Here is a 24,085-nt window from a genome sequence, read left to right on the forward strand (position 1 = left end):
ACCTACCTGATCTCCTGGTCTCTAAGCTCTCACCCTCTTTATATCCTACAAAACTCACTAAAAAGCAGATTTTCACACCTCTTTCTCTATGAGAAAAACTTTGTTGGCTCTGCTCCTGCTTAAAGAATGAAATCCAAGTTCTTAAGCCCTTCACTCTCTTGTTCTGCTGTATCTCTAATTAGGTTTTCTACCACTGTCCTACATGAACCTCTTCATTCTGTCCAATGAGTCTACCTCTCACCTCCAAATATATTATGAGGCTCTCCAGCCACCCTTGTTCACTTTTCTTCCTCCTTCCACAGGACTTAACTATCCCTCTTCTTCTTGCAAAACCCACGTTCTACTTTCTAACGAAGTTGTTCCTACTGCCCAGTCCTCAGTAATCACTTATTATTCTACGGTTAGAGAACTTGGTATCTCTGCCCTTCAGCTGACCTTACCAAAGGCTACCTAACAATATTGGGTTTGTTTTTTTTTTTATGTACAGTGTGATACAGTATGATAGTGAGGAGTGTGAACTGCAGTCAGACTGCCTAGGTTCAAATCCTGCCTCCACAAGTTAACATTTGGGTAAACTGAGCAAGTTGCCCAACCCCTGTGAACTTGAGCTATGTCATCTCTAAAAGGGGGATGATAACAGCACTTTCCTGTCGTGAGAGTTCAGTGTAGTAAATCATCTAAAGCACAGTGAGTGTTCAGTAAATGTTTTTTACAAAAAGTATTTGCTCATTATCGATTAACTGGCTATTTTTAGATACCTGTTATGTGCTAGGCACTGTCCTAGTTAGAAACTGTATAAAGGGGTTGAGATAAGAACCTCTCCTGGCAAGGAAGTCACTTCTATTCTATCTCCCAATTAGACTCCAAGCTCCTTGCAGTCACATTCACATAATCCATACATCTTTACTGGATATTTGCTGTCTTCACAAACCCTTTGCCAGACACAAGGAATTACAAGGAGGCATAATATAAAGTCCAGTACATGTCAGCTACACCAGAATTAAATTAAAAAAATTAGAAGTCCATGACCTTCGAGACCATAATGACTAAGGGCCCTGTCATTGTGCCTTACACATGGTGAGAGCTCAATAACATTTATTGGCATCAAAGAGCATGGCAGTGATGATGAAGACTCTAGAGCACCACAATTTCTAGCCTCTTTTTAGAGCTGTTAACTTTATTTGGCTTCTTCGTGTCTTCATTTTCCACTGAATGAATGCCAGGAAGTCATTTTCAATTTTTTTTTCTTTCTGATCAAGGCTTAGATAATGTCTGCTTCTTTTGGTAGCTAAATATCCCCCAAACTCAGTTTCATGCTTCAGTGAGAAGATATTATGGTATTGCCAATGGAAACCACTTCGCATTTGGGCAACATCATGATGTCTACGTGGCTCAGATTCAAGTTTCAGTATAGATTCTGGTTCCTGCACATTTGCTGTCAAAAACCACTTTATAGGAGCCAAACTGTGGAACCCTTCCAAGTGTTAGGCACTATTAGAAGTACCATTAAAGTACTGCAGAGTTTCAGAAGATTATGAAATTCTGATTTTTATAACATAACATGTCCTATGGTATCTCCATGAAATTTTAATGAGTCCCTTGTTTCTGTCATGGGGCAAAAAGCAATTAATATCCCCCATTTTTTGTACCATTGTAGGTTTAGAGACAGCTCTGAGTTGAAACTTCTAAAATAATTATGTGCTGTTTTATACAACAGTGGATAGATAGAACAATTCTGGTTTTCAAATGTACCTGTGAAATAAAACATCAAGAAAACAGCATTGTTTTTATTTATGCTGTATAGCTTAATCCCCTCCCCAAATCCTGTCCCTCTTTACTTTCTCGGTCAGCCTGCAGGGAAGAGGACATATACAAGACATAATAATTAAAATGAAGATTTTTATAATATCAAAACTAGTTAGAGATCAAGATAATTGTCCATCAGCCTATGGTATGATAATTATATTAATTTAGCATAAAATTTATCTCTTTCCTTACAGTCAAGGCGGAAAAGGAAATAATGACTGACAGTATCTTCCTCACTGAAAAGCTAAAGCAGATACATTCTTCTGAAAAGATAGTTTCTTTGCAATAAATAACAAAGAAATCATTACATATTTACTTGTAAGCAAGCAGTTATTTATGGAATTCTTTTAGTGTCTCCTTCCCCCCACTAGGTTGTAAACTCCTTGAAGTCAGGGACCACATGTATCTTATTAATCACCATGTCCCCAGCTCCTAGTAAAAAATGTTGGTTGAAATTAAGATGAAATGAAATCACGTGGATTCTTAGCCAAAAAACACTGACTAAATTAATGGGCCACCTCTTCCATGAATGTAGTTAGCATTCCTTATACTGTTAAATTTTTAAAGTATTGTATTTTCATTTTTTTCAGCTTTATTGAGGGTATAGTTGACAATATTCTAAGACATTTAAAGTGTACCTCATGATGATTCGATGTACATACATAGTGAAAGGATTCCTCCCATCTAGTTAATTAACATATCCGTCACCTTGAATATTTCTTTCTTTTATTTGGTGACAACATTTAAGTTCTACTTTCAGCAAATTTCATTTACCCAATATATTCTTATTAACATAGTCCCCATGTTATACATTAGATCCTCAGACCTTATTCATCCTATAGTTGAAAGTTTGTATCCTTTTACCAACCTCTTCCTATTATTCCTCCCAACTCCAAACCCTGGCAACCACTTTTTTTCTCTGTTTCTAAATGTTTGACATTTTTCTTCTCAGATTCCACATATAACTGATTGCAGGCAGTATTTGTCTTTCTCTGCCTGGCTTATTTCACTTAGCGTAATGCCCTCAAAGTCCATTCATGTTGTTGCTAGTGGCCAGATTTCCTTCTTTCTCATGGCTGAATGATATTCCCCCATGTGTGTATATATATTTTGATATATTCATCCGTTGATGGACACCTAGGTCATTTCCATATCTTGATTATTGTGAACAGTGTTGCAGTGATCATGGGAGTGCAGATATCCCTTTGATACCCTGTTTTCGTTTCCCTTGGATAGATACTCAGAGTTGGGATTGCTGGATCACTTTGTAGTTCTTTTTATTATTTTTTAAGATTTTATTTATTTATTTACAGAGACAGTGAGACAGCACAGCAGAGGGAGTGCTCCCCACTGAGCAGGGAGCCCGATGCAAGGCTCGATTCCAGGGCCCTGGGATCATGAACCAAAGGCAAACCTTAACTAACCAAGCCACTCAAGTGCCTCTAGGATTGCTGGATCACTTCATAGTTCTATTTTTAATTTCTTAAAGACCCTCCATACTGTTTTCCCTAGTGGCTATACCAATTTACATTCCTCCCATCAATACACAGAATTCCCTTTTATCCACATCCTGGCCAACACTTCTATCTCTTGTCTTTTTGATAATAGCCATTCTAACAAGTGCAGTGTTTTATCTCATTGTGGTTTTGATTTGCGTTTCCCTGTCGAGCACCTTTTCATGACCCCTAATTATCACATATGTTATTTGCAAATATTTTCTCCCATTTCATTTTGTTGATGGTTTGTTTGGACTTTGATTTTTTTTTTTTTTGTTTTAGAGTCTTTTGTTTTGTTTTGTTTTGTTTTTGATGTATGCATGCTTTTCAGTTTGATACAATTGCACTTGTTTATTCTTGCTTTTGATACCTTTGCTTTGGTAAAGCAAAAAATCTTTGCCAAGACCGATGTCTAGGGAGTTTTCTTCTGTTTTCCTCCAGAAGTTTTACAGTTTGGGGTCTTATGTTCAAATCTTTAATCCATTTTGAGTTGATTTTTGTGTGTGGTGTAAGAAAATGGTCCAATTTCATTCTTCTGTTTATGGCCGCCCAGTTTTCCAAACATCATTTATTGAAGAGACTATCTTTTCCCCATTGGATATTCTTGGTTCCTGGGTTCTCTACTCTGTTCTAACGATCTACATATCTGTTATTATGCCATACCATACTGTTTTGTCTACTATAAGTTTGTAATACAGTTTGAAATCAGGAAGTGTGATGCCTCTAGCTTTGTTCCTCTTTCTCAAGATAGCTTTGGATATCCGGAATCTTTTGTAGTTCCACACAAATTTTAGGATTGTGGGACACCTGGGTGGCTCAGCGGTTGAGCATCTGCCTTTGACTCAGGTCATGATCCTGGGGTCCTGGGATCAAGTCCCGCATCGGGCTCCCTGTGAGAAGCCTACTTCTCCCTCTGCCTATGTCTCTGCCTCTCTGTGTGTGTGTCTCATGAATAAAAAAATAAAATCTTTTTTAAAAAAAGGAAATTTTAGGATTGTATACTCTAGTTCTATGAAAAATACCATGAGACTTTTGATAGAGATTGCATTGAATCTGTAAATTGTTTTTGAAAAGTATGAACATTTTAACAATATTAATTCTTCAACTCCATGAGCACAGAATATCTTTCCATTTACTTGTGTCTTCAATGTCTTTCATCGATGTCTTATTTTCAGTGTATAGTTATTTTACCTCATTGGTTAAATTTATTACTAAGTATTTTATTCTTTTTGATGGGACTGAAAATAGGATTATTTCCTTAATTTCTTTTCCTGATACTGTTAACTTTTTTACTAATGACCAATAAAAACCTATAAAGAGAGAATGGAGAAAAAAATATGATGCAATAAAATAAATGCCTATAATATAGCATTAAATTGTGATTCGGTGATGAGGCTCATATAGGAGACTGCATTAAAATTTACCATAACTTATTATAACTTTACTATAGCCAAAGATGACCATTCAGCCTTCACAGAGAAAAAGTTATATGGATCCTCATGCTTATCTAATGTAGATAATAGCCATTTATTCACTAAAAAATCTATGAAGAAATAAGAAGCATCATTTTAAAGAAAACTACACATTGTATAGCAAATGTAGTTATTGTTATTTTAGCAGAAGGGTCTCTTTATTAGTTTACTTTACTGAAGGTACAATATAGTAGAAATAGTGTCGGTTTAATTAGAAGGTTTGTACTGCCATGTCATTTTCATTATAGACAGAATTTATGCATCCAAATATAACTTCTCATATAACACTGAAATTTCATTGTAATACCATTTACCATAAAGTACAATTTGGAATAAGGCAGGTATGTCTTGGATTCCCTCCAAGGGGTCACGAATACTATAATCCCAAAGATGGGCCTTGTTCTTGTTTTCATTATACACCCACTACCCATCAAATATCTGGCATATAGGCACTTAGAAAATGTTTGGACTACATGATGGTATAAGTTTGGGTTTTGGCTTTGGTTTTTGCTTTACCATGTAAGTTATTGAAGGGCTTAAAGCCACGTGCCTGAACAAATTTCAAAAAATCTGCCATATACTGTTGTAGATAGTGTTGGTTTTTCTTTTCTGGGGAGAAACAAAAGAAAAATGTGTAGGCTGTTGCATTTGTGTTTGTTTCTTTTAAAAATCTTTTTAGGGGGATCCCCAGGTGGCTCAGTGGTTTAGTGCCTGCCTTTGGCCTAGGGTGTGATCCTGGAGACCCGGGATCAAGTCCCATGTCGGGCTCCCTGCATGGAGCCTGCTTCTCCCTCTGCCTGTGTCTCTGCCCCTCTCTCTCTCTCTCTCTCTCTGTCTCTCATGAATAAATAAATAAAATCTTTTAAAATAAATAAATAAAATAAAATCTTTTTAAATGGGAAAATATGTTAAAGATCAAAATAATGGACAGTGTCTTGTTTCTTCTTTTCACCATACTTTTCCAAAATAAATATGACTAGTACAGGACTCGTTAAAATTATTTTTGTTAAATAGAAACAGCTCCTTTTAGTGAGAGTCCTACTGATACAAAAGCCACGAAGAAGCAGCAAATTCAGTTTTTATCCAAATTCACAGTTAAAATTATGCTTCTTATATTTCCAGAAGCTTTTAACAATCATATTTTCTATGGTCATTTTACTCAACAGATTGGGTTACTAAGAATAGTAGACCTATCAGCAGATTAGAAGAAAAACCTGCATTATCTTGTCATTTTTAATATTTGGAACGTAGCACCTACACCTATGTTTTTGAAAAGCATTTAAAGAATTTTTGAATTATTTTTATTTTTTCCTAATAGTATATTCTTTTCTCTAGAGAAGATAACATTTGAATTTAAGTACTTATCTCAAAAAAATGTCTCTATTTCATTTTTAAATCAATTTACCATTTACTGAGCTCCCAACTATTTCAGAAAACTTTACCAGTCAGTCATTCAGTCAATCAACAAATGTTTAGTACACACCTGGTATGTACCAGGAACTGTTCTAGGCACTGCAGTGGGACACAGCAGCAGACATAGCAAAGTTCCTGACCTGAAGGGGGTTACATTGAGTTAGAGCATATGGACAACTAACAAGCAAGCCAAAAAAACACTAGTAAATAAAGACACAAATTATTTTAGTAGCTAGTTAAGAGTTGTATTGTGACAAACATTTAGGAAGACACTGAGTTGAGTGACTGAGCAGGAAGTGGGAATGCAGTGTGACTCTCCTTGAATTAATCATTTTCCCCCTTTGAGACTGCTTGGTCCTGTTACTGCTGCTGCACACCATTGAACTCTTTGAAAACAACATGCTTTCTTTGTACTGCCGAGCAATATAACATCACAAACAGAGTCATTTTCTCAAGGAGAAGTGAATGGAAATACACTAACTGGTCCAATCACATTTCCTGCCCCTTCCCTTATGCATCGCTCACTAGATGTTAAAGATGAAACTTCCCACCTGTTCGCCACCACCACTTACACAATGTGGTATGCCCTAAGGCATGTAAGGAGAATCAGATGCTGGGCAGAAAAAAAAAACAAAAATCATGTGTCCTCTATAGGTACTAAATAGAGAGATGTGTAGGTGACACCATGTTTAAATAAGAGAAAAAAAAGTATTAAGTTTTCCATTACAAGGGATGTCTGAGTAGCTCAGTGGATGAGCATCTGCCTTTGGCTCAGGTCGTGCTGCTGGGGTTCTGGGATCAAATCCTGTATCGGGCTCCTCGCAGGGAGCCTGCTTCTCCCTCTGCCTATGTCTCTGCCTCTCCCTCTGTGTCTCTCATGAATGAATAAATAAAATCTTGAAACCAGAAGTTTTCCATTACTGGTAGATTATAAGTGTAAAGCTGTCCTATAATTTGGTTCAAGTTGATTTCTACTTTATATATTTTATACATCTATGTGCCTATATATATAGACATAATATATACATATAATCATTTATATGCAAATGATAGTATTACCTAAAAAACCATCTCTTGCAGTATATCTAGGGAGTAAAGAATATAAGAATCTAATATATCTAGTATGGAGGTTCCTCAAAAAGTTAAAAATAGAACTGCCAAAAAATAAAAATAAAATGAAAAATAAAAAAAAGAACTGCTTTATGATCCAGCAGTGGCACTACTGGATATTTACCCAAAAAATACGAGAACATTAATCCAAAAGGATACATGCACCCCTATGTTTATAGCAGCATTATTTACAATAGCCAAAATATGAAAGCAATCCAAATGTCCACCAAATGATGAATGGATAAAGAAAACGTGGTGTGTATATATATACAATGGAATATTTTTCAGCTATAAAAAAGAATGAAGTCTTGCCATTTACAACAACATGAAAGAAGCTAGAGAGTATAAAGCTTAGAGAAACAAGTCAGTCAGAGAAAGACAAATACCGTATGATTTCACTCATATATGAGATTTAAGAAACAAAACAGGGTGCTGGGTGGCTCAGTGAGTTAAGCATCTGACTCCTGATTTTGGCTCAGGTCATGATTTCAGGGTTGTGAGATCGAGCCTCACATCAGGCTCTGCACTGGGAGCCTGCTTGGGATTCTTTTTCTCCCTCTCCCTCTTCCTCTCCTATCCCCCACTCGTGCTCTCTCACTGACTCACTCTCTCTCTCTCTCTCTCTCTAAAAAAAAGAGAAAAAAGAAAAAAGTAAGAGAGCAGAGACAAACCAAGAAACAGACACTTAAGTGTAGAGGACAAACTGACAGTTATTGGGGCGGGGAGGGGTATAGAAGAAATAGGTGATAGGAATTAAGGAGGGCACCTGTCATGATGAGCACCATCATGTATGGAAGTGTGGAATAGCGTATAACTAAAACTAATAGGACAGTGTATGTTAACTAACTGAAATTAAAATAAAACCTTTTTTAAAACCCTCATGTCTGAATATTAGTTTTTCAGGTTAATATTTCCATTCAATATTAGTATTAATGGAAATTATTATTTCCATTTAGAAGGTGCTTTAGAATGTATAAAATACTTTCATTATATCATGGAGTCTTCAAGAACAGTGATGTGAAATAGATACTATTATTATCTTCATTTTATGTGTAAAGAAACTGAGACTCAGCCTGGTGATTTGCTAGGAAGTGTTAGAACCAGGTGCCCAGGAGTTATGACTGAGGCCGCCGTGCTTTCCGCTGCACTGTAACTACAAATAGGTATTTTCAAGAGGAAGCAGACACAAAAAGAAGTAGAAAGTTGATAGGATTGTGAATCTGATGCTATGGCTAACACATCAATGAGAAAGTAATCAACAGTGTCTCTTAGCAGCAGAAGGCTGCAGGGATAAGAACTGAAAAATGGGTCTCAGATTCAGTCAGAAAACTAATCAATGATTTTTTTTTAAAAGCCAAGTTTCTAAACAGCAAAGTGGTGATGATAAAAGTTTTGCATTTATCAAGGAGGAACTGATTTTTTTTTTTAATGGAGGGTTCCCATGCCAAGAACATGTTCAACTAATTCTGTGAACAAATAGACACAACAGTTCAATAGGTAGTCAAGATAGGTAATAAATTTGGGGAAACTCAAAAATGCTAAAAGGAACAAGGACAGTACAATAGAAATATAATGATAACAAGGAAAGGAAAAATACATTTTTCATGTGATGTTCCAACAAGCATTCTAAGGTAGAAAGTACCTTTCCGTGATCTGTTGGGAAAGAAGTATAGACACATAGAAGAGAAGGTATCTCAAGCTGAGAGTTCTAGACACCATAGCAAATGTTCCCCCAGCACTTGTCTTTACTGGCTGGTGTATTTTTAGTGACTGAATGAACATAGGAAGGACCACAGGCTTCACCACAGGAAAGGTTCTTCAGATTTTCACTCTTACAGGAAACCCTTGCCGTGGTCACCATAAACTCTCTGCTGGTGAACCTCTGGGGGAACTTGATGCTAAAAAGCATTTTGAGGAGGTCACTACCATAGAAAACTACTCAGAATCACTAGTTTTCTTTATTTTTTTTCCTATTTTTGGACTTTCGGAATACCACTAGATAGTACGCTTTTCAAGGACAGAACCAGAAGTCTCAGTCACACCTGGCACAGTGTCTAGCATATAGGAGCAAGTCAATAAGTGTTTATTGAACTGAACTACATTATTCTAAAATGCAAACTCAGAGGACCCTGTCTGAGTCACTCATTTATTCGGATACTCAACAAAAGCCAAAAACGTGTGAGCCTAGATGCTGCTGCTTGCCAGTTCTGTGACTTTGGGTAGTTCACAATTTAACCTCTCCAAGCCTCAGTTTCCATGTCCATGATTTATTTAGAGATAACAGTTTCCTCCCTACTAACCCCACTGGTTTATTAGAAGGATAGAATCTGATAGTACATGTGAAGATAAACTAGAAGTTACCAAGTGCTGTACAAAAAAAAAACAAAAAAAAACTTTACCTGTGGAAACAATAGTGCCAAAATGCTCCAGTGGTCAGCAGGTTTCTTTGTCAAACCTAAAGGCTGGGTTCCATTAAGGTAAGCAGGCTTCTTTTGAGCAGGTCTTCTTGATGTCTTTCACTTAGAAGTTAGTATTGTGAAAGTAGGAGAAAGGGTTAAAATGGGAATGAATAGCTTTCTTTCTATGTAATCAAAAGAAAGCCTCCAGTTCATATAGGTGGTACCAAAATATTCCAATAATACTAGTCACCCTCATTTTTCAAGCAGGACCATATGGCAGATACTACACTTGCAGTTTACCTATGTCATCTTCAGTTCTCATCACAAATTGCAAAGTAGATATTATTGCTCTTAGTCCCATTCCTACAGATTAAAGAAAGAAATGGGATTAAATAACTTGCCCAAGGTTACAGCTAGTAAATAGCATTTTACAGTTAAGGAAATGAGCACTGAGAAACAAGTAACCTAAAACAGTATTTGCTCTTTCGTACTTTTCTCTCCTTTTTTTCAGCCTGCTACAACTCTAGCTGATACCTGTATTACCTCTAAACTAAAATTTTCCAAAATGTGTTTTCTGAAATAGAAGTCCAGAAAACTGTCCCAAGAAAACTCACTGGTCAAATATGTTTGGGAGACGGTACACATTGAAATCCTCCCTTGTGGCGTGCCTGGCTGGCTCCATCGGTGGAACATGGGACTCTTGATCTCTTGTGAGTTCAAGCCCCATGTAGAGATTAAAAATAAAATCATTTAAAAAAAAAAAAAGAAAAAGAAAAAGAAGTCTTCCCTTCTCTGTGTCACAGTGCATGTTAGCACACAGATACCTCCAAGAAAGGCTGCAATAAGGAGCTTTCCTTTGAACATACCCTTGAGTCAACAGCTGTTGGTATCCCACAAAGCCAGAGGCCCACAGAATAAACTTTAAGAAAAGTTAAACGTTGAATAAGCTTAACAGTAAGTGTACTAATCATTATGCCAGTCTTTATGCCACTATCCCAATAGACATGGAACACAATCCTCTCCATAAAATATATGTAAAATTATTGGAAATATACAGTCAGTCTGATAATTTTCCTAGATGTGTTCAACCAATTTCCTAGAGATTCTTCAAGGTGATTTTTTCCTAACCCTGACATCAACTGATAATAACGAAAGACGACAGAAATTCAGGTCATTTTCTCATGTAAGAAATTGTACTGTGATAAATGATTGAATTTATTTTATGGCACTGAAAATGATTATCCTAATAATTAAATATTAGTTTAAATTGGTGTTTTTAAACCTGTGTAATAAGCATTTCTACTTGGAGGAGAAGGTGATGTTGGTCAAAACTACTTCTTTCCATTTCCTCTTCTAAAAACCAGGAGAAAAATGAAGAACATTAATTCATTTAGTCCTATCAGATAGGATTCTCCAGTTACTTAAGAGTTATTTAAAACTTCTTCCTGGGGATCCCTGGGTGGTGCAGCGGTTTGGCGCCTGCCTTTGGCTCAGGGCGCGATCCTAGAGACCCGGGATCGAGTCCCACGTCGGGCTCCCGGTGCATGGAGCCTGCTTCTCCCTCTGCCTGTGTCTCTGCCTCTCTCTCTCTCTCTCTCTCTCTCTCTCTCTGTGTGTGTGTGACTATCATAAATAAATAAAAATTTAAAAAAAATAAAACTTCTTCCCAGTTTGGTACCGAACTATATCTGAACTTCAAATACTTTTTGAATCAACTCAAATAAAAAATACTCATTTTCTCCTTTTATTCTTGGAAAACATTAGGTACATTGCCTGTTTTTGTTACTTCATTGTCATATATTTTGTTAAAATGCCAGAGTTTAAATTATTATTATATGCCCATTAGTTCTGCTGCCTTGGGATGTAATGACTCATATTAGTAGTCTATGTAATAAAAAGGGTTGGTGAATTTTTACTGAACTGTCCTTTTGGGACTATAATTTTTAACACTCTCTAGAAGCTTTGCAAATCCTTTAGTGATAAAGTGCTCTTACAGTACTGTCTTTATCATTGACAAGTTGTTAAGAACCAGAACTGTCTATTACCTGTAAATGTTGAGCATGACACCATGTTGATCTGACAAGTTCCTTACTTGGAGAGTCACCAAGAATACATGATTAGAATGTCACCATCTTATAAGCAAATAAGGTGATTTTGTAATCTTGTGAGCAGTAATTTTAGACTGTTCTCTGCAATTTAGTAGATGAGTTCATCTTTTTGAGATAGAGTTACCAAACACTATCCAATTAATACAGACATATTCTTTTGCTAGGTTTTAAATCATTGAGGACTGTGGAAGAAAAGAAAGAACTGGTGTAGGCTAATGAGCTAGTACTTTCAGGAGGTTTTAATTCCTGATTTTGTCCAGAGATGAAAAATATGTCCTAGGCAAAAAATTTTATTCAGTGACACAAATTAAATATTATTATATTCTTTTATTAAGTATGGTGCTTTTATTATTATATTTCTATCTGAGGTATATTTTGAAGTATATTAAATTTTATTTCTTTTTTAAATATGAATGTTGCATATAGTGAAATGATCAGATCTTCAGTATAGAAACTGTTGAAGTTTGAAAGATGTATATACGATTGTAACCACTACCCTGTTAAGGATATAGAACATTTCCCTCACCTCCAAAATTTTCTTCTTCCTTCCAGTCAGTTCTCCTTGCCCTCCCACCTCACCCCTGAAACCTCTGTTCTAACCTATCTCCATAGGGTTTTTTTTTTGCCTCTTCTTAAACTTCACATAAATGCCATTTAGAGCTTATACTTTTTTGTATTTGGCTTCTTTCACCTGAGATTCATCCAAATTGTTTTATGTATCAGTAGTTCTTTTCAATTACCAAGTAGTATCAGTTTGATGAATAATCACAATTTATGTATCTATTCATCTTTCTCCTGTTGATGGACATTTGGACTGTGTCTAATTTTTAGCTATTATGAATAAAGCTTCTGTGAACATTTTTCTTACATGCCTTTTTGTAGAAATTTGTTTTCTTACCTATTAGATCAATAGCTAGTATTAGGAGTGCTAAGTCATGAGGTAGATATATCTATATTATTAAAATCTGTTAAAATTTTTACCAAAGTGATTGTATCATTTTGCACTCTTATGACAGTTCTAGTTGAGTTTCTGTATATCCTTACCAACATTTGTGTTGTAGCCTTTTACATTTTAGTTTGAATTGGAGTAAGCAGTCCATTTAAATTTCATGTAATTATTGATATCATTGTTTATGTCTCTCTGTATGTTATTTGCATTCTGTTTGTCTGGGTTTTGTGGGGGGGTTGTATTTTATTTTAATTGCTCTAAAAGTCATTTTAGTATGCATTTTTGTGTTATTTTTTAATGGTTGCTCTAGGGATTAAAGGTTGATCTCTGCATCCTTATCATAGTCTACTCAGAGTTAACATTGTACATTGTCATGTAAAGTAAGGAGCTTACAACATTGTAATTCCATTTATCCTCTACCCTTTTATTTTTATATTTAAATGTATTTTAAAGTTTTATTTATTTATGTAATGTGTACACCCAAAGTAGGGCTCCAACTCACAACCCCTAAATCAGGAGTCAGGTGCCTCTCTTGGCATATATTTTAAATCCATGTACACTAAAACCACAGAATACATTGTTATAAATTTTGCATTAAAGATTCCTTTGGGGGATCCCTGGGTGGCACAGCGGTTTGGCGCTTGCCTTTGGCCCAAGGCGCGATCCTGGAGACCCGGGATCTAATCCCACGTCAGGCTCCCGGTGCATGGAGCCTGCTTCTCCCTCTGCCTGTGTCTCTGCCTCTCTCTGTCTCTCTCTGTGACTATCATAAAAAAAAAAAGAAAAGAAAAAAAAAAGATTCCTTTGTAAAAATAAATAAAAAATAAGGTTCCATTGTACTTTTTTCGTAGTAGAAGAGAATATGGTCTTTATTTTTGCCCTTAGGTTTACCATTTCCATTACTGGGCGTATCTTGTAGATTGAAGTTTTGCCAAGTATTATTTCTCTCTAACCTAAAGAACTTCCTCTGGCATGTCCTGTAGTGCAGATCTGCTGACCACAAATTCTCCCTTTTATTGTTTACCTGAAAATATCTTTATTTTGCCTTTTTTCTCTTTTTTTATATTTTAATTCCAGCAGAGTTAACATTATTTCCTCTTAATTTTCAAAACAAATTTTTTTTCTGTTTGGAAATAGAGTTCTGGGTTGATGAGGCGTTTTTTTCTTTCATTTTTTTAAGTTGTCATTTCATTGTCTTTGACCTCGTTGTTCATGATGAGAAGTCAGCAGTCCCCTGTATCATTATTCTGCTGTATGTACTAATGTCTTTTTCACCCCTCCTACTTTCAAGATTTTTTATCTTTGAGTTGTAGTAGTCTTACTATGATGTGTCTATGTGCTTTTCTTTTTATTCATCCTGTTCACCATTTGCTGGACTTCCTTGACTCATAAATTAATGTTTTTCACCTAATTTATGATTCATGGATATTATTCATTCAAATGTTTTTGCTTCCCTATTCCTTTTTTCTTCTCCTCTGGGACTCCAATTACACAAAAGCTAGGTGGCTTTATGTTGTCTCACAGGTCACTCAGAGCTTGTTTCTTTTTTTTTAACTATCTTTTTTCTTTCTCTTCGTTGGCTTGGATGATTCCTGTTCATCAGTTTTCAAGTTCACTGAAGCTTTTTTTCCACTTTGTCCAGTTGGGTATTAGTCAAGCCAGTGAATTTTCCCTTCAGATACTATACTTTGCAGTTCTTGTATTTCTAGTTGGCTTTTTTTTTAAGGTTTTTATTTGTCTGTTAAAATATCTTTCACTCATTAGAGCCATTTCTTTAAGTTCTTGGACATATTTATAACAATTGCTTTCAAGTTTTGGTTTGCTAATTCTAATGCCTGGGTCATCTTTTTCTTTTTTTAAAGATTTTATTTATTTATTAATGAGAGACAAAGAGAGAGAGAGGCAGACATAGGCAGAGAAAGAAGCAGGCTCCATGCCGGGAACCTGATGTGGAACTTGATCCCAAGACCCCGGGATCATGAAGGCAGACGCTCAGCCACTGAGCCAGCCAGGCCCTGTGTCTGGGTCATCTTTAGGTCCATTTCTATTGTTTTATCCTGCCATCCCCACCCCTTCACTTCAGATCACTGTTTACTCTTTTTTTTCCTGCGTATCTAGTAAGTTTTTATTATATGGACATTATGGTGGTGAGTCGTTGAGTTTTTTCGATTCTGTCAATGACCTCGAGTTTCTTCAGATGTAGTTTGACACTTTGTTATGGTGAGTTTTTCCCTTAGGTTTAGGTGAAAACTTTGGACCTGACAGGTTATCTTTACTCCTTCTGGGTTTCACAGTGGAAAGACCAAGGGGTTAGTTAATCCAGCCTCTCTAAACTGACAGCCTTCTACCAGTTCCTTGGAGTCTTCTCCCTGCAAACACAGTTCAGAATTCAACTGAAAACAACTTGTACATGGATTTCGAACTTCCCATCTGTGGTTGGCTCCTTTTTTACCCCCCAGGAATCTCCCTTCCCTGTTTCCAGCAGTTCTGGTATCCCCCAGTTCCATCTCTGGACACGGCAGGCCAATAACTGCAGCCTTTTGCTTGGGTTCTAACCATTCTGTACCTTGCAGAAAAAAATTCTTTGGGGTGAAGAGCTACCCAGTGCAGATCCCCTAATTGAAAGGTTTAATCTCCTTCAGTATCTATCTGCTTTAGGTGGTTCTTCCATGTGTTACATTTTGTCCAGAGTTTATCATTATTACCAATGGTTAACTGACTAGTAGAACAAGAACCTTCAGTATAGTATTTTTAATGTACTTGTGTTGAACTATGGTTTGTTATGTTATTAAAGTAATGCATTTTGTAAACAAGCAAACGTGTGCTTATGTATAGGGAAAAAATGAGTAAAATAATCTATTCCAGGCTGTTATTTGTGGTTGGTAGAATTCCTGGTGATTTCTGGTTTTTTTCTTTCATGTTTTCTACTTTTTCTTACAACAAACATAGGTTTAAGCAGTAAAATCCTTTCTTTGCTCTCCCAGGCATAGTTTATTTATCATTACTCTTTATAATATTTATCATGATTCTTTGTAACCTTTGATATATTTAATATTATGATTTCACTAGAGTGACTGAAAACCTAGCAATATATCTGTATGGTAGATTATTTTTCTGCTTTTAGGAATAGAGAATTTGGGACAAATCAAAGTTAAATGGCTTATCTAGAATTTCATGCATATTGATAGAGTAGCCAGAAATAGATCTTAAATTTTAAGTCCCTCAGTTCAGCTGTGTAAACTATTTCTAGGCCATCAGCAACCATGTATGTAGTTAATTCTGTATTTTCTAATGGGTATGGAAGAAAATTGTCATAGTTGAATATAAGCCTCAAATATTTTAGAAACTTGACTTTAGACACTGATTTCAGTCTCCTCTCCATCAAATAAATATTTTACTAGAATTTCTAGCAAATAGAATACTTGACTGATTTTAAATTTTAATTCAAATAACCTTCCAAGAGCTAGCAAGGAAATCCCAGGAAGGCATGCCTTGAAATAGTCAGGAATTTTCTTCTTTCTGAATTGCAAGCTTCTTTATAAAAAAGAGTCAAATGGATATTTGTTAGTCGCTGGTAGATATTCCTTAAACAGGAATATTTTCATCATATTCTTATGTTTTTATGCAGATAATTGACTAAAACTATCATAGAACATAGGGATAGAATTTGTGTTGTCATTCTGAAGTTTCAAATTGAAACCAAATGAAACTATCTTTTTAAAGATCTATAAAAAAAAAAAGAAAAGAAAAGAAAAGAAATAAAAGGAAATAATGGGATCCCTGGGTGGCGCAGCGGTTTAGCGTCTGCCTTTGGCCTGGGGTGTGATCCTGGAGACCCAGGATCAAATCCCACATCGGGATCCCGGTTCATGGAGCCTGCTTCTCCCTCTGCCTGTGTCTCTGCCTCTCTCTCTCTCTCTCTCTCTGTCTCTGTGTGTGTGTGACTATCATAAATAAATAAAAATAAAAAAAAATTAAAAAATAAAAGGAAATAATTATTAAACCTTCATAGTTTTCTAAAAATAAATATATAAATAAAAATAAAGCTTCATAGTTTTCACTATGTGATCCTGGACTCTATTCTGTGCTAGACAAAATGCCTTATGTACAACTGGCAAAATTGGCATACAAATGGTAGAGTAAAAAATATATCCTATCAGTGTAAAATCTGAATTTGATAACATAACAGAATTTCATTGTTGGTAGGAAATACATACTAAAGGATGTGATATTTATACCCTACTCTCAAATAGTTTAGAAAAAATAGTATTTGTGTATATACATATGTATATATGTACACAAAGTGAAAAAGTAAATAATAAAACAAATGTCACAAATATTTTTAAAAATTGGAAATCTGGGTTAGAGATATTTAGGAGTCAACTGTATTATTTTTGCAACTTTTTTTGAGTTTGAAGTTTATTTTTAAAATAAAATTTATTTTTAAATTTAATACTTCTGGGTTCGTTTTCTTAGAATACATTCAAATCAGTGCTTTTCATTTCTCAGTCTAAAACCTCAGAATCACATCACTATGCATAATTTATCACTAAATTTTATATTTTTAATAAAAGAAAATTTGGAACTTGAATTGCTAACCAAAAGAATATCCTCATGTTTGAATTTACTTGCAAAAATTGTGATGAATTTAGGTAAGTAGAAAAAAGAAAATACTGACTAAACAGAACAATTTTATTAAGAATGACATAGTCACAAATGAATTTTATTTCCAAAGTTGTTTTAAATGATAATTGTTCATAAAAATATCCACTCAAATTGTGTATGTTTTCCACCATATGTAACACTGTAATTAAGCATCTGTCAACATTTCTAGCGGTTTTAAATTTGTATAGTCTTGCTCTGGGGCCTAAAACTTCACTATTTAAATTGTTTAACCAGAGACCTCATTAAAAAGTAAGATTTTTTCTTTTTCTTTTCTTTTTTTTTTTTTTTTTTAATTTTTTATTTATTTATGATAGTCACAGAGAGAGAGAGAGAGGCAGAGACATAGGCAGAGGGAGAAGCAGGCTCCATGCACCGGGAGCCTGACGTGGGATTCGATCCCGGGTCTCCAGGATCACTCCCTGGGCCAAAGGCAGGCGCCAAACCGCTGCGCCACCCAGGGATCCCTCTTTTTCTTTTCCTTTTTGATAGGTTATTGAATAATACAAGAATAGTTAGATTAAGAAATATAAAGATTCTTATTTTTCCCCTTGTGAAAACCTAAAGTAATTTTAATCCAGAAGTTTTAATTTGCCTTGTAAGATTAATCCAGTTATTTTTAGGGGTAATTTTTCAAAGTGCAGAGTTACTATACTTCATAATGATACATCTTATTTGTCTTATTATATAATTTGATAGTTTTTAAGTACATAATCCTCTTTTTAAATATGTAATTATGAGCTAGTATCACTGTCCACAAGGCTGTCTGAACTATGAGAAAAGAATTTTTTAAATCCAGAGTTATGAATAGTAACACTGACTTTTAATGAAATTCTTTTTTATAGAACTGCTTTCTTTAATTATAACTTTAATTTGTAAGATACTCACTTTTCTGAATAAGTTGGATATTTTCTCTGTGGTCATAAAACTTGAACTGTTATAATTTAGGTAGGTCCACGGTAAATCTAAAATAAAGCACAAAGTACTATCAGTTATAAAGTAAATGCAGTGTTTTGACTTGCATATATATAAAATATAAGTTTAAAATTTAAGCAAAAATCATTCCCAGAATTTCAAAAAATGTTCTCTAATAATTACTGTGGATACTACATTTCAGTGTCTTGGGGATTATGTCATCCCAGATTCTTAACATTTTCACTATTTCACCTTTAAAGACGAGAATCAAGATTTTTACAATTCAGCATATTTCACTGAGGCCATGCTGCCCTTCATCCTTTTAGCTGCTCTTTCATGTGAGGAAGAGACGTGAGTTATATGAAAGTGAAAATGTTGCTTTCTCTTACAAGATTTCTTTTACAACATTCTGAAGATGTTGTAAGTCTACAACAAGCTTATTGCAATATGTTGGAAGAAAACTATTCTTTTTAAAAATACTGATCTGGAGTGGATGCACAGAAGCCTCATGTTTAGGAAATGACCTATTGATTAGCTGTCTAAAGTTAGAAGCACTGACCTTGAGGCTTTTTCTTCAATAGGCTTGCATTTATGGTTTATGAAAGATGGCTATCCATAGTCAGCTGAGAGCAAGTGCTCACTTCCCTCAGTCGGGACACATATGAGTTGCTTTTTTAGCAAAAACGATAGTGATATGAATCTAAAGAAAGAACAGGGACACAGATTTCTTAGGAATATTGAGCTAACCAATGACATTAAGAGTTCTTTTCTTTTTTTTTTTTTTTTTTTTTTAGAATTTTATTTATTTATGAGAGACACAGAGAGAGGCAGAGACATAGAAGGAGAAGCAGGCTCCATGCAGGGAGCCTGAAGTGGGCCTCGATCCCGGGACTCCAGGATCACGCCCTGGGCTGAAGGCAGTGCTAAACCGCTAAGCCACCCAGGCTGCCCAGCCCCTATTTTTTATAGATAGAGGAATCATCTATTGGGCACATACCCTGGTTAGGCTTCATAACCTCTGGAGTAGATATTAAAGCATATTGATGGCCCCAAAATAGCAAAAATAATGTCACCCAAGTTCTGCCAGAGAATGTAACCTCAGACTTTCTGTTGCTCAAATCTTATTGGGCAAAAATATAAGTAATACAACTATCTAAAAAATAACCGATTTGGGGATCCCTGGGTGGCCAGCGGTTTGGCGCCTGCCTTTGGCCCGGGGCACGATCCTGGAGTCCCAGGATCGAGTCCCCTGTCGGGCTCCTGGCATGAAGCCTGCTTCTCCCTCCTTCTGTGTCTCTGCCTCTTTCTCTCTCTCTCTCTCTCTCTGTCTATCATAAATAAAAATAAGTAAATAAATCTTTAAAAAAAAAACATTAAAAAAAATAACCGAGTTGTATAAAGGAGCTACAGTCCATCCATTCCTTTAGACATGATTAATTTTTCTCCTGAACAAGCCAAGCTATTACACACTATCAGGTCACCTAAAACACATCATTTGGATCTCCTCTGATTTACTTCTCCCAAGTTGCTCTGTAGTGTTGTGTTGTAAGTCCTCACCAAGGACACCAGTATAAAAAACAGCTGTTCCCCACAACTGGTTTGCTTTTACCACCTAAATACAGTGCATCGTGATCAGTTGTATAACCTTCTTTGTATTGGTTAATAGGAAGCTCAGTCAAATTTTGGTCATGGTAACAAAGGGTTGCAGAAGGGGAGGTGGGCAGGAGGACAGGGTAACTGGGTGACAGGCACTAAGGAAGGCACATGATGAGATGAACACTGGGTGTTATACATGTTGGCAAATTGAATTTAAATAATTTGTTTAAATTGGTCATCATCCAGCAATTGTACAGGTCTTTGTATTAGTCAGTCTTATGAATTAGTCTCACCTTATGCCTGCCATTATCTGATTTCTCTTACTCCTTTTGTTCTTTACTCCTTTTTCTTCTGCCCTATTATATATATATATATATATATATATATATATATATATATAACCTCAGATGCTTTTTTCAATAGCAGATACGGATAAATAACTATTAAATTAAATAAGCAAGCAAAAGTAATTCTGCTACTATTTTCTTACATAATATTATTAAATTCTTTTACTATTAAATCACCATAAAGACATATGGTTATTTAATAGTGTGTTAGTGTAAAAGTATATAGCTTTTAGCCCCCCTTTTCACAACTTGTAAATATATTTTTTCTAGTATATGGGTTATAGCATTCTTTAATAATGGAACTACTAAAGTGCTTTTGTCTTAATAATCTAGGTTTTCCTTCATTTGCAACTTCTTTTAGGCAAATTTTCCACAGTCCTCATTTTTCTACTAATGGATATAATTGTTGACTCAGAAACATTGAAATCTGACTAACTGAAGACATCTTTTTTTCAATAATCAACATCTTTCTTTTTTACTGTGCAGATGAATCCTCCACCTTAGTTAATCTTGTAAGTGGATTCATGGACTTTCCCATCAATATGACTTTTTAAATTTTTTTTTTTAAATTTTGTCTGTAGGGACACCTGGGTGGCTCAGCGGCTTAGCATCTGCCTTCTGCCCAGGGCGTGATCCTGGAGTCCTGGGATCAAGTCCCACATCGGGCTCCCTGCATGGAGCCTGCTTCTCCCTCTGCCTATATCTCTGCCTCTCTCTGTCTCTCTCTCTGTCTCTCATGAATAGATAAATAAAATCTTTTAAAAATTTTGTCTGTGGAGTAGAAATAAAATAATAGATTCTATCCACCGATCAGTGATACCAAAGGATATATGTGAGATTATTTGGGAAATCAAGCCTATCCATTGCTACTTTAACAAGATCCAAGTAACAATTCTCACTGGGATTTGAAAATACCTCAGGGATGGGGCACCTGGGTAGCTCAGTTGGTTAAGCACCCAACTCTTGGTTTTGGTTCAGGTCATGATACCAGGGTCCTAGGATCAAGCCCCATGTTTGATCAATGTGGAGTCGGCTTAGGATGCTCTCTCGCTCTCTGCCCCTCTCCCTTCTCACACACTCTCTCTCTAAAATAAATAGATAAAATATTTTAATTAAAAAGTCAAAAATAAAATACTTGGGGGGAAGTACCTTTTAATTATATTTATAATTAAATGATAATTACATTTATAATGTTACTTAGAGCCAGTATGCAAAACAAAGAAGTGAGAATAACAGGTACTTGCCGAATTTTGTAACTCATGAAAAATATACTTTCCATCCATTACAGCATCTCAAACCTCAATGAAAAGTTTTTACAAACCTAGGGGTATCTGAGAGGTTCATTCAGCCGAGTGTACAACTCTTGATTTCAGCTCAGGTCGTGATCTCAGGTCGAGATCAAGCCCCAAGTTGGGCTCTGCACTGGGCATAGAGCCTGCTTAAGATTCTCTCTCCCCTCTCCCTCTCCTACTCTCTCTCTCTCTCTCTCTCTCTCTCTCTCTCATAAAAAGAGGGAGGGAAGGAAGGAAGGAAGGAAGGAAGGAAGGAAGGAAGGAAGGAAGGAAGGAAGGAAGGAAGGAAGGAAGGAAGGGGAGAAGGAGAGGAGGGGAGAGGAGGACAGGAGAGGAGAGGAAAGGAATTTACAAACCCACAAGTATGTAATTCCTGAGAAGAAATTCCTTGAGCAATAATGAAAATTTCAGCCTACAATTCTTCTGGACAGTTGTAGAAGAAAGAATCTGTCTGGAAAACCCAATTAGAGTTTTGGATTTTTTTTAAATGAAATTCAGTATAAATTCAGTAAGGATTATAAATGTAAATAATTTTCATAACTCTTTGTAGTAACTATTTAGCCATATCTGGTTCTGTTCAATCTTTGTTGTAAATCAGTCCCTAATGGAACTTAATGTTAATTTAAGTGCTCATGAATTTTTCCTATTTGAAATATTATGTGGTCTTTAGTAATCAGTTCTGTCCAATATGTTTTCGTGTCATTTTCTAAACTAGTCCATAGTAGGAATTTACTATGTTTATATATTTGTAAATATATATAAGTAAAAATCAATGCATCTTTATCTGAATGGAAGATGTTATTCTTTATGTACTAATGCTGTTGTATAAATAAGTTCAGGATCCTTTAGAGATTCTTGCCATGTGCAAGGCAGTTGCATCCTGGGATTTTTTTTTTTTTTTTTTTCCACTTACGATAACCAGAGAGGAAATCTTTGGGAGAGAGAACTGGTAAGGAAATTAAAGTATTACCAGACAGCGTGAGGGCAACTCTAGGCTTGGAGGCTGAAGGGAACAAAAAGAGTCTATTTCTCCATTACTAACTAGTATGAAAAGAAATCACAGTGTAGGAGAGTAACTGACACTCCAGAAGCTGTCAGTGTCTGTTTTAAGGTAACAGAGAGCTTTCATGACCAACAGTCAGCAACTAGATGACATTACCTGACAGAGCTAGGTCTTTTTTAAGTCTAACATCAAGAAATCAATCAAAATAGAAAACTTGGTGTTTTCATGCCAGTTTTATGTTATTTATAATAATTTGCTTTTGTGTGATGTTTTACCCATTTCAATAATTAATGGCATAAATACAGTTGAGGCTATTTTAAAAGTTTTCCTTAAGTTATAGCTGGAGGAAACAAAAGCTCTAAGAATTAGAAAAAAAAAACCTGTAGTTTTTTCAAATGATATTATTGTTTATTTAGAAAATTCAAAATCTGCAGATAAATCTTTTGGAGAAAGGTATAATTTAGCAAGGCTGCTGGATACAGAATCATCATACAAAAGTCAATTGTATTTCCATATGCCAACGACAAGCTGTTAAAGATCCAGTTATAGTAGCGTCACCAAATATGCAGCACTAAAAAGCAAAGCTAAGATATATCATGTTTGAAGGTGCAACCACTCAACATAGTAAAGATGTTATTTCTCTCCAAATTGATGTACAGGTATAACATAATTCCTGTCAAAAATCTCAGTGAGATTTTTTTGTTGATATCAATTTCTAGAGTCCCAAGACCACTGTCACTTCTGATACCAACTGCAACAAGATGTCCCTAAGACTACCTTCAGGTTTGATCATTTGCCAGAAGTACTCACAGAACTCACTGAAAGCTGTTACATTCACAGTGACAGTCTAGTATAGCAAAAGGGTATATATTAAAATCAGTCGAGGAAGAGACATGAAAGTCACAGTGTAGGAAAGTTCCAAGGATGAGTTTCCAGTGGCCCTCATCCAGTCAAGTCACAAAGAGTGCTGTCTTCTTTCAACAACAGTGTGTGAGAATACACATGGAGTACTGCAAACCAGGGAAGCTCACCTGAGCCTTCATGTCCAGCTTTTCCTGGAACTCAGTTACATTGACATGGTTGGCCATCTGGTGGTACAGTGACTCTGGAAAATAGTGTGGCAGTATCTTTAAAAACTAAGCATAGAACTAATATATAGCCAGCAGTTGCAGTCTTGGGCATTTATCCCAGAAAAATGAAGATTATCTCACACAAAAATTTGTGCGTGAATGTTTATAGCAGCTTTAAGCATAATAGCCAAAAAACTGGAAACAACCCAGATGTCCTTCAACAGGTGAATGGTTAAACAAACTAGTACATCCATAGCATGGAATAGTACTCAGTAATAAAAAGGAACAAGCTATTGATACAAAACAACCTGGATAAATCTCCAAAGAACTAGGATGAGTGAAAAAGCCAATCCCGAAAGGTTACATATTGTATAATTCCATTTATGTACCTTCTTGAAATGACAAAATTAGAGAAAATGGAAAATAGATTAGTGATTGCCAGGGGTG

General features: G+C 35.6%; 1 protein-coding gene across 11 annotated transcripts in view; it reads left to right on the plus strand.

The window, feature by feature from the left end:
* ARB2A (ARB2 cotranscriptional regulator A) overlaps positions 1-24,085 on the plus strand; it is a 413,754-nt gene that overhangs the window by 364,431 nt on the left and 25,238 nt on the right. For 2 of the 11 annotated variants that reach the window (XM_072791314.1, XM_072791466.1), the window contains exon 11: positions 20,855-21,041. The exons of 7 other annotated variants lie outside the window; for them this stretch is intronic. In XM_072791314.1, the coding sequence (XP_072647415.1) occupies positions 20,855-21,021 (167 nt within the window). In that variant the 3' untranslated portion in view covers positions 21,022-21,041. Of the gene's footprint in view, positions 1-10,207; positions 16,062-20,854; positions 21,042-23,287; positions 23,329-24,085 lie in introns of those variants that run through there. 2 more of the 11 variants (XM_072791382.1, XM_072791392.1) reach the window with 2 other exon arrangements.

Source organism: Canis lupus, chromosome 2 (assembly GCF_048164855.1).
Source record: "Canis lupus baileyi chromosome 2, mCanLup2.hap1, whole genome shotgun sequence".
Lineage (NCBI taxonomy): Eukaryota > Metazoa > Chordata > Mammalia > Carnivora > Canidae > Canis > Canis lupus.